The 15988-nt window shown below is 41.5% G+C and overlaps 1 protein-coding gene across 1 annotated transcript; it reads left to right on the top strand.

Moving 5' to 3' along the window:
* Positions 1-13547: 13547 nt before the first annotated feature.
* On the top strand, positions 13548-15308 carry LOC129505542 (cationic amino acid transporter 3-like). The gene has a single exon (XM_055318580.1). The coding sequence runs from the start codon at positions 13548-13550 to the stop codon at positions 15306-15308; it is 1761 nt and encodes a 586-aa protein (XP_055174555.1).
* Positions 15309-15988: the final 680 nt, after the last annotated feature.

Below are 15988 nucleotides of genomic sequence, written 5' to 3'. Positions count from 1 at the left end.
CTAGTCCACCCACTCCCCACCTCCCTTCACTGACCCTCAGTTTGTTCTCTATCCTTAAAAGTCTCTTATGGTCACCCAGTCACCCCCCACCCCCCGCGCTCACTTCCCCTTCCACTACCCCTTGTTCATTTCCCAGAGTTAGGTGTCTCTCATGTTTTGTCACCCTCACTGATATTTTCACTCATTTTCTCTCCTTTCCCTTTATTCCCTTTCACTAATTTTTATATTCCCCAAATGAATGAGACCACATAATGTCCTTTTCTGATTGACTTATTTCACTCAGCACAATACCCTCCAGGTCCCTCCACATGACTGGGTGATGGGCACTGAGGGGGTCACTTGGCGGAATGAGCACTGGGTGTTATGATATATGTTGGCAAGTTGAATTCCAATAAGAAGAAAGAAAGAAAGAAAGAAAGAAAGAAAGAAAGAAAGAAAGAAAGAAAGAAAGAAAGAAAGAAAGAAAATAGAAAACACAACAAAAGAAAACACACACGGTCTGGATTGGACTGAATGTAACTAGAACAAAACCAGCTCCAATTTTTTAAGAAAAGGTCCCTAAATAACCCTAACTTCATTCCCAGTTTATAGGGAGCTGAAGTAAAATTACATGCAATACTAAAGAAGGTGGATGGAAACCGTGCCAAAAATGTAAAAGTGTTTCTAATATTTGCATTTGCTAAGAGTTTCCCAAAGAAATCACTGATTTAAGGATTAGTAAATGAGCACTTTTAATAACAATGCAGTAACAACACAAAGACAAAGTATTCTAGAGACAGCCACCTCTATTCTGAAAAGCAAGTAGTGTGTACACATTTGGCTTCAAGGATAAAAGGAAATTCTTAGTGAAAAAAAAAAAACAGCCCTGGGGGCGGGGCGGGGGGAAGAGCAGTGAGACATGGGGACTGGTCATGGGAATGGAAAGGGGAAGGTTGATGGCTTCTCCTGTAATTGATACCACAAGATATGGGGACCATGGAAGCCATCCTCCACCCAGACCTGTAAGTTTGGGTTATTCCTCTCTCATTTCTCTATAAAGTTTGTATATAATATTTTAAAGCCCTAAAAACTAGTCTCAGATGTATAATAAATAAGCTGTACTGCTGTTATCTAAAAAAAAAAGTCTCTTATGATTTGCTTCCCTCTTTCTTTTTTTCCCCTTCCCCTATGCTCTGCTGTTATCTAAAAAAAAAAGTCTCTTATGATTTGCTTCCCTCTTTCTTTTTTTCCCCTTCCCCTATGCTTACCTGTTTGTTTCTTACATTCCACATATGAGTGAAATCATGTAGTATTTGTCTTTCTGTGACTTATTTTGCTTAGAATAATACACTCTATCTATATTGTTGCAAATGGCAAAATCATATATATATATAATATAATATTCCATCATATATATATAATCTTCATCCATTCATCAGTTAATGGACATCTGGGCCCTTTCCATAATTTGGCTATTGTTGATAATGCTGCTATAAACATTGGGATGCATGTGCCTCCTTTGAATTAGTAACTTTGTATCCTTTGGGTAAATACTTACTAGTATAATTGCCAAATTGTAGAGTAGTTCCATTTTTACCTTTTTGAGTAAACTCTGCAATGTTGTCCAGAGTGGCTTCACCAGTTTGTATTCACACCAACAGTGTAGGAGGGTTCCCTTTTCTCCACATCCTCTCCAACACCTGTTGTTTCTTGTGTTTTTAATTTTAGCCATTCTGGCAGGTGTGACATCGTATTTCATCATGGTTTTGATTTGTAATTCCCTGATGACAAGAGATGTTGAGCGATTTTTTCATGCCATCTGGTTGTTGTCTTTGGAAAAATGTCATTTAATGTCTTCTGCCCGTTTCCTTTTTTTTTTTTTTGTATTTTTTTAATTGGAGTTCGATTTCCCAACATATAGTATAACACCCAGTATACATCCTGTCAAGTGTCCCCCTTGGTGCCCTCTTCTGCCCATTTCTTAACTAGATTATTTATTTTTGGAGTGTTGCATTTGATAAGTTCTTTGTAGATTTTAAGTACTAACCCTTTATAAAAATATGTCATTTTTAAATATCTTCTCCCATTCCATATACGTTGTCTTTAGTTTTGTTGATTCTTTTCCTTCACTGTGTAGCTTTTCATTTTTATGTAGTCCCATTTGTTCATGTTTGCTTTTTTTCCTAGCCTTTGGAGATGTATCTATAAGAAATTGCTATGTCTGAGGCCAAAGGGGTTGCTGCTTGTGTTCTTCTCTAGGATTTTAATGGTTTCCTACCTCACATTTAGATCTTTCATCCATTTTGGTTTTATTTTTATGTATGGAATAAGAAAGTGACCCAGTTTCATTCTTCTGCATGTTGCTGTCCAATATTCCCAACAGTATTTGTTGAAAAGACTGCCTTTTTTTCCCATTGGATGTTCTTTACTGCTTTGTCAAAGATTATTTGACCATAGAGTTACGGATCCATTTCTGGGATTTCTATTTTGTTTCACTGATCTATGTGTCTGTTTTTGTGCCTGAACCATACTGTCTTTGTGACTATGGCTTTTTAATATATCTTGAAGCCCAGAATTGTGATGCCTCCATCTTTGCTTTTCTTTATCAAGATTGCTTTGGCTATTTAGGGTCTTTTGTGGTTCCATGCAAATTTAAGGGTTTTTTTTTTCTAGTTCTGTGAAAAATGCTGGTGGTATTTTGATAGGGACTACATTAAATGCATAGATTGCTTTGGGTGGTATAGACATTTTTTAAATTTTTTATTTATTTACTTATTTATTTACTTATTTTATTGGAGTTCAATTTGCCAACATACAGCATAACACCCAGTGCTCATCCCGGCAAGTGCCCCCCTCAGTCACCCAGTCACCCCAACCCCCCGCCCACTTCCCCTTCCACTACCCCTTGTTCTTTTCCCAGAGTTAGGTGTCTCTCATGCTTTGTCACCCTCACTGATATTTTTACTCATTTTCTCTCCTTTCCCTTTATTCCCTTTATTATTCCCTTATTTCCCTTGTTTGTTCTTCTAATCCATGAGCATGGAATGTTTTTCCACTTCTTTTTGTCTTCCACAATTTCTTTCATAAGTCTATAGTTTTCAGAGTATAGATGTTCAAAAATGATAAGATACTTAGGAATAAACACAGACGGATTCTTTTTTGTTATTAGATTCAGGTTATACATTTTGGGCAGAAGTATTATATAAGAACATTGATAAAGACAGTTACTGCCACATAGGTAAGGAACACGTCTTTTTCCTCTCCACGTGTACCTTTTTCAAGTACTAGGACTGTCATTTAGAAGGTGCTTAATATTATTTATTGAATGAATGACATAAGACTTTCACTGCTACCTAGCTCTATTGTTTTTCTACCAGAGGACAGTAGAAAGAGCATCCTGCTCCTATATTATAGTTCCATTTTTCTAATACATGTTTGAAGGCTTAAAGGTAATCCAGGGCCTCTATAAAGAGCCCACAGAGAAGGGAAATGAAATAGAGACTATCACATGAGGTAGAACAGTCTCTTTACCCTGGGGTGAATAGGGATCATATTATGTTGAGAGTGGAGAATAAATAAGATGATCCTCAGCTGGAAAGAAATGCAGCACATGGATCCTAGGAGTATATGTCTTGTGTCCTTGCTGAGAGAAATTATTTAGGTTTTCAGACTTTACTATACATCCCTCTCCTGACCCTCATTTAAATCATCTGAATACCATATTTAGAATTTATTTCTGTCACTCCTTTTCTGTTGGGGACAGCCCTGTATTTTGTCCTCTAAACACCATCCCCCCTACACACACATAGGTATATATTTTCCAACATTTATAGTCAGTGGTAGGACAACCATCCACTCCAGATTATTAGATTTAAAGAAACTATATGACTTCTGGACTTCTTATTTGGATATAGAATCTTTCATCCCTGTCACCTGGGGAGAGTAAGGTTATGAGAGGTACTCTTTGCCTCTCAGAAATGTGTGTTCAGGCTTCTCTTGGGGGCCCTTTCTCTCTCCAGCTCTGAGTGTCTCACATTTCTGACAGTCCTTCCTGAGGCATCTGGGGCTAGGACTGGATTTATCAATTTAATTCTGCACTTGTAAATGCATGATTCACATGGTTCCTGTCCCTTTCCTGAGCGTCTACCTACCCTTGTCATTGCAGTCCTTAATTTCACCAGGCGCCAGAAAATGCACCCTTTATCTCCATGTCAGCTCTTGATTATCCACAGTAATAGTGGGAATAACCCAAAATGGTGAATAATACTAACATGACTTTTGTTTGAGTTTTAAAAGATGGAGTCCTGCCTAGAGATAACCCATAAAATGAAGAGCTTCAATGTTACTCTCCCATGGGTGGCTGTAGAACATCTCTTCTTTGGCATCTAGAGAGGGAGTCAGATGGAAGCACACAGCTTGTTCAGCCCTCAGTGTGTTGGCAGACGCACCAAATATCTACTGCGAGCTCTGCAGAACCTGTCTCCATGCCTTGTTTTCAAACCCTGGAGGAGGTTTTTCTTTTGACCCCAATACTTAATTCAAAGAACAAGAGGCACCTGGGTGGTTCAGTGGTTGAGTGTCTGCCTTGGGCTCAGGTCATGATCCTAGGGTCCTGGAATCGAGTCCCACATTGGGTTCCCCACAAGGAACCTGTTTCTCCCTCTGCTGATGTGTCTGCCTCTTTCTGTGTATCTTTCATGAATAAGTAAATAAAATCTTTAAAAAATGAGGAAATTTGTATACAACATGTGAAACTCTCAGTTTTTCTAGGGTTTCCATCATATCCAGAATAACAGCCAAAGTCCTCACAGTGACTCTCAGACCCTACATGTAGGATCTCATTTCCTGCTTTCTCTCTGACCTCATCCCCTACTGTCTCTCCCTCACTCACTGTGTCCTGGCCCCAAAGGACTCTCTGTTATTCCTCAAAACTAGCCATGTGCCACTTCACACCCATTAGGATGGCTGGTATTAAAAAAAAAAAAAAAAAAAAAAAAAAAAAAAAAAAAACAGGGATGCCTGGGTGGCTCAGCGGTTGAGCATCTGCCTTTGGCTCCAAGCATTATCCCAGGGTCCTGGGATCAAGTCCCACATCAGGCTCCCTGCATGGAGCCTGATTCTGCCTCTGCCTGTGTCTCTGTCTCTCTCTCTCTGTGTCTCTCATGAATAAATGAATAAAATATTTTAAAAACAGAGGCTAACAATATTGGTGAGGATGTGGAGAAATTGGGATGCTTGTGTGCTGCTGGTGGGAATGTAAAATGGAGCAGCCGCTGTGGAAAACAGTGTGGTGATTTGTCAAAAAAATTACATATACAATTACCATATGATGCAGCATTCCCACTTCTGGGTATATATCCCAAGGAATTGAAGGCAGAGTTTCAAAAAGATATTTGTAGACCTGTCTTCATAGCAACATTATTTATGGCAGCCCATGAGTAACACAACCAGCATGCCTATCAGTCAGTCAACAAATAGACAACCAAGATGCAAGATGTGGGACACACACATGCAATGGAATATTATTCAGTTTTAAACAGGAAGGACAGGAAGGACATTCTGACATCTACTACAAATTGCATAAACTTTGAAGACATGCTAAGTGAAATAAACTAGTCACAAAAGGACGTATTGTAGGATTTCACTTAAATCAAGTACTTAGAGTAGTCAAATTCATAGAGACAAAGTAGAATGGTGGATGCCAGGGGCTACAGGGAGGCAAAAAATGGGGAACAACTGTTTAATGGGTACAGAGTTTCACCTGAGGAAGATGAACAATTTCTGGAGATGGATGATGGTGATGGTCGCACAACAGAGTGAAGATGAGGCTGGGTTGGATGGCCCATTTTAAAATCATGACACCCATTCTGAGCACATCCTAACCTCTTCTTGATTTCCATTTCTCTGCAGTACTGACTACAAATCCAACACAATATGTATTCTTTTTTAAAAAAAACATTTTATTTATTTATTCATAAAGACACAGAGAGAGAGGTAGAGACACAGGCAGAGGGAGAAGCAGGCTCCACGCAGGAAGCCCGACGCGGGACTCGATCCCAGGTCCCCCGGGTCACGCCCTGGGCTGGAGGTGGCGCCAAACCGGCCGAGCCACCAGGGCTGCCCCACAATATGTATTCTTAACTTATTTGTTGTCTGCTTCTTACTGCAGAAATACAAGCAACTAGAGTGGGGGGATTTTTGTGTTTTTCTCTGCTTTATCTGCTGTGCTAAACAAATGGGAGCAGCATATTTGTTGAATGGATAAATGAATGAACATGGTTGAACAGAGAAGATTGGAAGATTCCATTTTTCATTTTCTTTTGCTATGTAATTTTTTCTATCTTTGGGTATAAGACTCAGCCACAGTGTTCATGACTTCCAGGACAAAAGACAGTGGTGGGGCAGGCTGGGAAAGCAAGAGAGCCGGCAATGTTGTGGGTGGATTGTTAGACTTGACAGATACTCTTCTAGGCAACATAAGAAGGAACTTTGGTTTTAGAGTTTGGAAGGAGCTTAGAAACAGAGAAATACAGGGAAGAAGAGGGGGGTTACCAGAGCTAATATGGAATTCATACAAACTGGCTTTATGTTCCCTAGGCCCTGTCTACATTTCTTCTTCTTCTTCTTTTTAATTTTTCTTTTTCTTTTTTTATAAATTTATTTTTTATTGGTGTTCAATTTGCCAACATATAGAATAACACCCAGTGCTCATCCCGTCAAGTGCCCACCTCATTGCCCATCACCCAGTCACCCCCAGCCCCCGCCCACCACCCCTTCCACTTGTCTACATTTCTTTAAGCACATCCCCTGAGCAAGCACCTGCTTTGGGAGATATTGTTTCCTAATTAAACAGATTCACAGACCCAGGGCCCTTATTAGGAAATGTCTTCAGGAAACGCTCTTGAAACACATGATGGTACATATTCTAGTCTCATATTTATACCTCTGTTTGGCCCTTTTCTCAAACAACCCTTCTTCTGGAATCTCAAGATAAAGTAGTTAATCAATACATCTATATATTCATTTTCTCTGTCCTAAATTCCTTTTTTGGTTGCTTGGTACAATTATGAGCAGATCTTGTCCCGTGTAGTGAGTTTTGGAGATGGGAGTGTGGAATCCAGAATTAGGAAGTGTACAGATCCTGGCCCAGCCCTCTGGAAGATTTTAAACTATAAAGGAATTTAAGTAACACACCCAGGATATGAGCTGACAGACAGGGAAAATTAGTTTCAGCTGACCATCAGGATGGGATGTAACTGCTGGTAGTAAGTAGAAGGTTGGAGATGGGGATCAGTCAGAAAGGCTTTGGAAAAGCTTCCTGGTATGAGGAGGAATGTTGTAGAATAAGGTTGAGAAGAACTAGAGGACCAAGTGTGGACAGAAAGGAGTGAGGAGGGCATCCTTGACAGGGAAGGTACTTACCCAGGCCAAAGGCTCATCCCTGAAAGTGAAGTCAGTATGTGAGGACCTGAGTTAGAAAGAGGGTGCTGGGCCTGAGGGTAGGGGGAGAATTAGGGCCGAGATCTGACAGCTGCGTCAGAGGGTCTGGAATAATCACAGAATATTGCACAAGAAAGGACGATTCTGAACATGGCATTTGAGGACGAGATTTCTCTGTGTTGTTAGGAGCTAGATTTTTGGTAGACTCTTTCAGGATTCCCAATCATGTATTTGCTTCTATTCTGCAAATTTACTTATTCATTTGATTGTTCTGACTGCTTCTGTTGGAGTCATAAAATATGATTATTTCATTCCCAGATATTTTGTTCTTCAGGTTGCTTCTCTGGTATCTTCATACTTTCTGTAGGCCCACTTTCCCTCATCTTCAGTAAAAGTGGGAATAGTGCACAGACCACCCTGCACAACACAGTTGAGGGAAACAAATTATCAAAATTACCGCTCTCCAACTTTTCCATTCAGATGGCTCTCCTCTGGGATTCCTGCTCAGGGTCCAGAGATGGACTTCAGAATGTATGACATTTCTTAAAGGTGAACAATGGCAGAGGAGTTTGTGATTTAAAAGATGTGAAGAAAAAAAAAAGATGTGAAGAACCACTGTTGAGTTTTTGTTGGGAGGAAGGTGGCTGGGGATGGTTCCCCAAAGAAAGAAACATGGTACAAGCATCATTAGTGTCAACTACAGAAGCCTTCAAGGACACTGGAAGGAGATGAAGGAGAAAGAGGAATTAGGAAAAGGGAAGTGGGTTCAGAGGAAACTAGTAGGAGGGGTGCCCCATCTTCCCTTGTTCTTCACTCTCTTTCTGGTGGGTATTCCTTTGTATTCTCCATACCCTGACAATTACAGGATTCTGACTCCACTTCAATTTAGATATACTGAGTGCCTGCCACTTATCAGGCTCTATGCCAGGTCTTCTCACAACATCATCTCCTGCAATTCCTGTGTGGAGCCTGCAGTACACAGAGTGGAGTCAGTCTCTCTCTCAATTGTGGCATGTTTGCATCATCACTTCCTGTCAGGCCCCTTTCAATGCATTTTATTTCCTCCCTTCATCCTTATTTCTAGTGTCATTTCCCCTGCTCACTGGAGACACTTGCTTTAGTGTATTTAACAAATGCTCTTCAAGTTCATGCTCTACATGTGTTTTTAGATACATTCATCCACTCAACAAATACAGTGCCGACTCTCTCAGGCACAGATGTAGGTGCAGAAGTACAGCCAGGAGCAAAACAATTTAAAAAGTCCCGCTTTCATGGGTCTTACATTCTTATGGAGTAAGACAAACCATAACCAAATAAATAACTGAAACATGAAGTACATTAAATAGTGACAAGTGCTATGGGAGAAAGAAAAGCAGGGCATTCAAGTCTGTGGTTAGGAGTAAGTTGCAGTTGTATATGGGATGAATCAGGAAGGCTGTGTTACAAATGTGCTGTTTCACCAAATGCAGCGAAGGGAGCAACCAGGTGGATATGTGGGCTAGAAGTGGTGCAGTCATAGGGGATAGCCTGTACAAAGGCCCTGAGGGTCTGGCCTGATATGTCAGAAGGCCAGAATGTTTAGGAGGCCAGTTGCTAGAGAGAAATGGGTGAGAAGGGATAGAAACAGAAGGTGAGAGGTAGCTGGTTCAATGACAAATGCTTTAGGACTCTGTAGGTCAGTGTAAATGAAGACTTTGGTTTTAGTCTAAATGAAAAGGGAAACCAGTAGAAGTTTGTGAGCAGAGGAATGTCTGATATTTTTAATATATATATGTGTATCCTTGACAAATATACAATAGTTTTTGGCTGTTTTTTAAAAGGTATATAAGTACCATTGTGCTGACACATCATCCTGCTTTTTCTTTTGATATAACATTGTTTCTGAGAGCTACCCAACTTGTTGTCTATAAATCTACTTTATTATCTCTGACTGCTGTGTTATATTTCACTGTGCACACACACACAGTTTACTTATATATTCCTCTAGGAACAGACACTGGCACAGCCCCCACTTCCTGCCACCACAAACAGTCCTGTGATGAATGTGCTCACATGGACTCCTTATGAACACAGGAGACAGCTTCCTGGGAATGTGCACATTGGAGAGAGATTTTGGGATGTGAGGCTGTGTGTATTCTTTTTTAAAAAAATATTTTATTTATTTATTTATTTATTTATTTATTTATGAGAGAGAGAGAGGCAGAGACACAGGCAGAGGGAGAAGCAGGCTCCATACAGGGAACCCAATGTGGGACTCGATCCCGGGTCTCCAGGATCAGGCTCTGGGCTGAAGGCAGCGCTAAACCTCTGAGCCACCCGGGCTGCCCAGCTGTGTGCATTCTTAATTCTACTGGAATTGAGCTTCAGGGTGATGATCCCTGTGACACTCCACCAGTGGTACATGATGGTTTGGATCTTCTCACTGAATTCTCATGCTGATCCAGTGATGGAGATCAGGTGAGGTCCCTTGTGGACAAGAAGACTGAGGTTTAGAGAGTGAGCAAATTACCCAAATTCATGTGGTCACTCAGAAGCACCATGGCTCATATCCAGCATTTCTGACATAATGGTCTTTGCTCTTACCGCCACAGTACCCAGCACTGCCTCTTCCAGAAATAAGATGAGGCATTCCCACAGAAAGATATTATTGTTATTGTTATTATTATTATTATTATTATTATTATTATTATATCTGAGCCTTGCATTTCTTGATGGCCCATATAACTCAGTGAGCATAGGACCCCAAAGTTTTAGCACCATCATGTATGAGAGTGTCTAGTTAGAGCCCCTAGAGTTTAAAGGTGAATTATGTGGAATAAAACTATTTTCATTGTATCATGAGGGCTAGGTAGCAGGCTTGAGTTGCAGGGGATGATTTCAAGGCTTGTCATTTGTAAAGACGAAGTCATTTTTAATGGACTTTGGATCAGATTTCAGGATTAAATATTAGGTAGATGATATTAAGTCCATACTGTTTGCTAGGTTCTGAGCTATATACTTTCTAGGCGTCATTTCACTTACTCCTCACAGCTACAATGGGAAGGATTTGCTTTTACTCTCACTTGGCTGTTGAGGAAACTAAATCCCAGAAAGGAACTAATTTGTCCAGAGGCACTGGGTGTGAGGTTGAGTTGTGATTTTTTTTAATAATAAATTTATTTTTTATTGGTGTTCAATTTGCCAACATACAGAATAACACCCAGTGTTGAGTTGTGATTTGAACCTGAACAATCTCCCTGCAGAGCCTCACTCCTAACTACTCAGCTGTGCCGCCTTCTTTTGAAGGAAGCTTTCAGAATTTCTTTCCCTAGAACTTGAAGACAATGTCTTGTCAGTTGGGATGGTTTAGAACAGTCATGGGAAGTACAGGGCTAGTGGACAAGAATCTCCAGAAGGAGAAGATGTGAAGTTTGAAAATATTCCCCAGGTGTCTTCATTAGGCCTCCCTCTGTCCTCCAAAGTGAGAACCTCTGCCTTAGGACATCCCATATAGATTACAGGTCCTGAGCATGATGCCTTCAAAAAAAGTAGGAATTCTCTAACTGGTCGTGGGTGGGTTGTTGCCTATTAACTCCAGGCAGCCTAATATAATTTTAAAACAAGTTTACTCCAAGGCAAACAATCCTTTATCACCTTGTGTGGCTCATACCTGCTATGAATAATGGGAAGCTAAGTTTTTTCCCTCCACATTTTTCATTTTGCTTGCCTTCTGCAAAGAAGGTAATACCATTTATATCTTTACCTGATCCAGGTTTATAAAGGTTGCCTGCCTAAAAGTATGTATCTCAAAGTTAATTAGATAGGAATTCTGTATTATGTGTTCTTTCAGGTCTGTCTTCTCAGTGTGGTCATTTGTTCAGCAAATATTTATTGAGCATCTGCCTCATAGTCTGATGGAGGACACAGGCAGCTGACCTGGAATTTGGATACATTAGGATCAATGGCACATGAGGGAAGCCTGGCTGCTGTGACAGCACATAGGAAGGACAGCATAAGGGTCAGGGAGGCTTCCTGGGGAAGCACCTTCTGATCTGGGAATGGAAAGAGAAGTGGGGATTAGCTAAGTGAAGGGACCAAGAGGCCATTAGAGGGAAGGGAACAGGATGAGTGTGGAATTTCACAGCTGGGGAAGGAACTGGGCAGGGAATGAAGCTGAAAGTATCAGTATAGGTCAGATTATGAAGGAAGGAAGTATATTAAGGAAGTGTAGTGGGAACCATGGAAGGGTTTGAAGCCTGGGGGTGTGGGGGGCACACCTCAGTCACAATTTATAGTGTAGAAAGATTCCGTGACCCTCCTTATATATCTTGGGTGCTTGTTAGTAAGCTATAACATTGGAACTGGTGAGTGGCAAATAAGGAGTCTAGATGAATTTGTAGACAGAAGGTCTGGCATATAACCCAAAGGTTCCTTTTAATCATCTATAGAGAAGACATTTCATTTTTCACATAATCTAGGTGCTGCATAACTTTGGTTTTTTTTTCTGTTGATTAATACTCATTTCTGGGGTATTGCTGTGAATTGTTTAACCAAAGGCATGCTCTCCCTCAGTAGGGGTCCATTTGAATAGCAGTAGAGGTAGGAAGAAGGAGGAACCCCAGGCAAGATTCCTCCATTAAGAAAAATATTGGACCATGATTTGAGAGAGTTAAAAATAACTTCTTGAAAAAAATTAATTGGGAGTCACAAGTGAGTGGCATTTTAAAATATTTATTTATTAACTTGAGAAAGAGAGCAACTGTGGGGGCATAAGAGGCAGAGGGAGAGACAGAATCTCAAGCAGACTCCCCACGGAGCTCAGAGCCAGACCCAGGGCTGAATCTCAAGGCCCTGAGATTATGACCTGAGGCAAAATCAAGAGTGAGATATTTACTCTACTGAGCCATCCAGGCACACTACAGGTGAGTGTTTTAATATAAGTTCACAGAGCAGGGCAGATTCTCCAGGCTCCTGGCAGCTGACATCACAGATGATGCAGGATGTGTAGAGAGCACAGTGTGGCCAGTGAGGAGAGTGCAGAAATGAGCTCATCTCTCTCCTGGAGCCCAAAGACAAAGGACACAGAAGGTTGTGAGCTACTGAGCTACTGAGCTAGTTCACTTATTTCTTTTCTCCCTACCCATCACACTGCCATAACTGTGGATATGAAAACTGGTGAATTTTGCCTGGTTGTTTTGGGTGAGGTGGATTAAATGTCAGAATTCACAAAACACCTTCCTGGCTCCTCTCCATTCTCAGCCCTGGACCCTGGGTCAGCTGCTGCCCCCATTTCTCCAGGGTTTCCTTCCCAGGGAGCCTTGTCCTCTCCTTCTTGCTGGTAGTTATGAAGGTCCTGCCAATTTCTCCCTCCTCCTCTCTGTTCACAGCACCCCTGTGGGCCTAGGTGGGTAAAGGAAAGGAATGGACTGTACATTCTTGGCCATCAGTACAATTGGATGGATAATGCAGAATGAGGAGAAAAGGGGGCCAAAGTGCCATCTGACCTTGGCTAGCTGATGTAGGGGCTAAGAGTTTAAGATTGAGGGAGCCAATATGTATATTATAATCTCAGATAATATTTTTTAAATAGGTCTGTAATTGTAAAGAAGCCTACTGGTCCATGAGTTAATGTGTCATAACTCATGCTCAAGCACCATGCATGTACCCCACATGTGAATTATTGCACAATACATTCATGCCCTGCTGTGTCTTTCAGTTTAATTAGTACATGATGCTACATGAGTTAGATGAACCCAAGTGGGATTATGCCATGTGGTATGTAAAAAAGGAGAATGTTGTATTTGGCCCTTTTTTTCTGGAGGAAAAGCCAGTTGATTTTTCTATGATGTCTTTTGGTGTCAGTTTCTGTGATATTTGTGCTGCAACAGGTGACATGGGATATCTGGGCTTTGGTTGGTTGTTTGAACACCATTGTGCAGTAAATATTTCTTGTTTACTTAGGTATGTTGGAGGAACAGCAAATAGCAGAAGAAATATGAAGCAGCAGCTCTGAATCCTGAGCAACAAACCTCAGCAAACCCCAAAGGAACTCAGTTTAATTCAGCCTCACCAAACCAGATCTAAAACTCTTGGCTTCCTGGAGTTGCTACAACTCTCTAATTCTAGAATTTTCTTTAATTCCAGCTGGAATGCTGTATGAGGCACTTTGCAGATTTGGTCGAAAACTGGTACACAAACGTCCACTGGATCAAGAAATATATGAGTTCCAATTTGGCAAATGTATGAGCACTCTGGATTTAGTGGCCCTGGGTGTCGGCCGCACAGTGGGTGCAGGTATATATATCCTGGCTGGCGATGTCGCTAGAGATAAAGCAGGACCAGCCACTGTGATCTGCTTTTTGGTGGCTGGTGTAACTTCTGTGTTGGCCGGGCTCTGCTATGCAGAGTTTGGTGCCCGGGTTCCCCACTCTGGCTCTGCATATCTCTACACCTATATTGCTATAGGAGAAGTCTGGGCTTTCCTCACTGGCTGGAACCTCATCCTCTCCCTTGTTGCTGATGCAGTCATTGTTATCCAGACCTGGACCTTAATTTTTGACAACCTGTATAGGAGCTGGATCTCTCAAACCCTGCATAAGAGCATCTCACAGCATGTTCCTCAGGTCTTTGCAGATAATGTAGGCTTCTTGGCTGTGATCCTTGTATTTTTGCTCATAGAATTTAACAATATGAAGATTCGTCCATTCTTCATAGTTTTCAAAGTGTTCACTTTGGTGAAAGTTTTGGTTCTCAGTTTTGTCATCATCTCTGGCTTCATAAAGGGGGACCTGCACAACTGGAAGCTCACAGAAGAGGACCACATAACGGCTGGACTCAATGATACCTCTAGCTTGGGCCTTCTGGGCTCTGGAGGATTCATGCCATTTGGCTTCGAGGGGATTCTCCATGGATCAGCTACATGCTTCTATTTACTTATAGGTTTCAGCATTATTGTTACCAGAGTCAAAGAGACACAGAATCCCAAGCGTTCCATCCCCATGGGCATTGTGATTTCACTGCTCATTTGCTTTTTGTTGTATTTTGGTGTCTCTGTGGCACTTACGCTTATGGTGCCTTACTATAAGCTCCGACCCGGGAGCACCTTGCCTGAGGTATTTCTCCATATTGGCTGGGCCCCTGCCTACTATGCTGTAACTATTGCATTTATCTGTAGTATTTCTATCATCTTCTGGGGTATTATGTACTTCATCCACCGGGTGATATACATGATGGCAAACGATGGCCTCCTGTACCCTGTCCTTGCCAGGATCCGTACTGGCACATATGCCCCCATCATAGCCAATGTGATCTTTGGCATTATTGCAGCAATCATGCTATGTTTTAGACTCACTGATCTTGTGAACCTCAGGTCAGTTGGGGCCCTGCTAGCTTACTCCCTGGTGGCTTTTTCTGTTCTCATCCTCAGATATCAGCCTGAGAAGAAGAATGGGGGAAATGAAGCACAGGTGCAGGAGGAGAACAGACCTGCAGCAGAGAAGCTGACTCTACATACACTATTTTTTCCAGGCATTTCCACCCCCACTCCACTCTCTGGCCATATTGCCTCTGTGTGCTCCTCACTGCTTGCTCTCCTGCTGACTCTTCTCTGTCTGGTGCTGGCCCGGTGGCCAAGTCTGCTTTCTGGAGACCCAGTGTGGATCACAGTGGTTGTGCTGCTCCTGGTACTTATCATTGGGATCACCGGAATAATCTGGAGACAGCCACAGAGCCCCCCTCCCCTTCACTTTCAGGTACCTGCTCTGCCTCTCCTCCCACTCCTGAGCATCTTTCTGAATGTTTACCTTATGATGCAGATGATAGCTGGCACCTGGTCTCTATTTGGTGTCTGGATGCTGATTGGGTTTGCTATCTACTTCAGCTATGGGATCCAGCACAGCCTGACTCCTTAACCCCACTTCACTTAGGGCCAAGACTGTAGATCTTGAACTCAGCAGTGCCAGTACATATTTGGTCTGACATAATTATACATGAATGCAGTGTGATCCCCTGCACAATAATGTGGAATACTCTTGAGCACATGAAAAGCTAAGTCCCTATGGAATGTTGAGGTAGGAACACCAATAGAGCTCCATATTTATTGTGGAGTGAAGCCTGAGTGTTTGCTCTTTCTCCTTTTTTTTGGTTTTTTTTTTTTTCAGTCTACTTTTCAATTGTGTCTATAGCTGCTCACCAGCTTTAAAAAAAATGAGCACTGGATCTTATACAATGTGTTGGCAAATCGAACTTCAATAAAAAATGAAAAAAATAAAAATTATTAAAAGAAATTTGAAAAATCGTTTTCCTTTTCTCTAGTCAAATATCCACTAGTAGAGGGGTTCCTGGCTAGCTCTGTCAGTAAAGCATGCAACTCTCCTTCTCAGGGTGATGAGCTTGAGCCCTGTGTTGGCTGTAGAAATTAGTTAAGAAAATATCCAGTAGCAGAATTCAGAATTGCTGGGTCATATGGTAGCTCTTTTTTAAAGTTTTTGAGGAACATCCATACTATTTTCCATAGTGGCTATATCAATTTACATACCCACTAACAATGCACAAAGGTTCTTTTTTCCCCCACATCTTTGACAAAACTTGT

The sequence above is a fragment of the Nyctereutes procyonoides genome, unplaced genomic scaffold, assembly GCF_905146905.1.
Source record: "Nyctereutes procyonoides isolate TBG_1078 unplaced genomic scaffold, NYPRO_anot_genome, whole genome shotgun sequence".
Classification (NCBI taxonomy): domain Eukaryota; kingdom Metazoa; phylum Chordata; class Mammalia; order Carnivora; family Canidae; genus Nyctereutes; species Nyctereutes procyonoides.
Note: the sequence above shows the minus strand (reverse complement) of the source record. Positions and strands in the feature narration are given on the sequence as shown.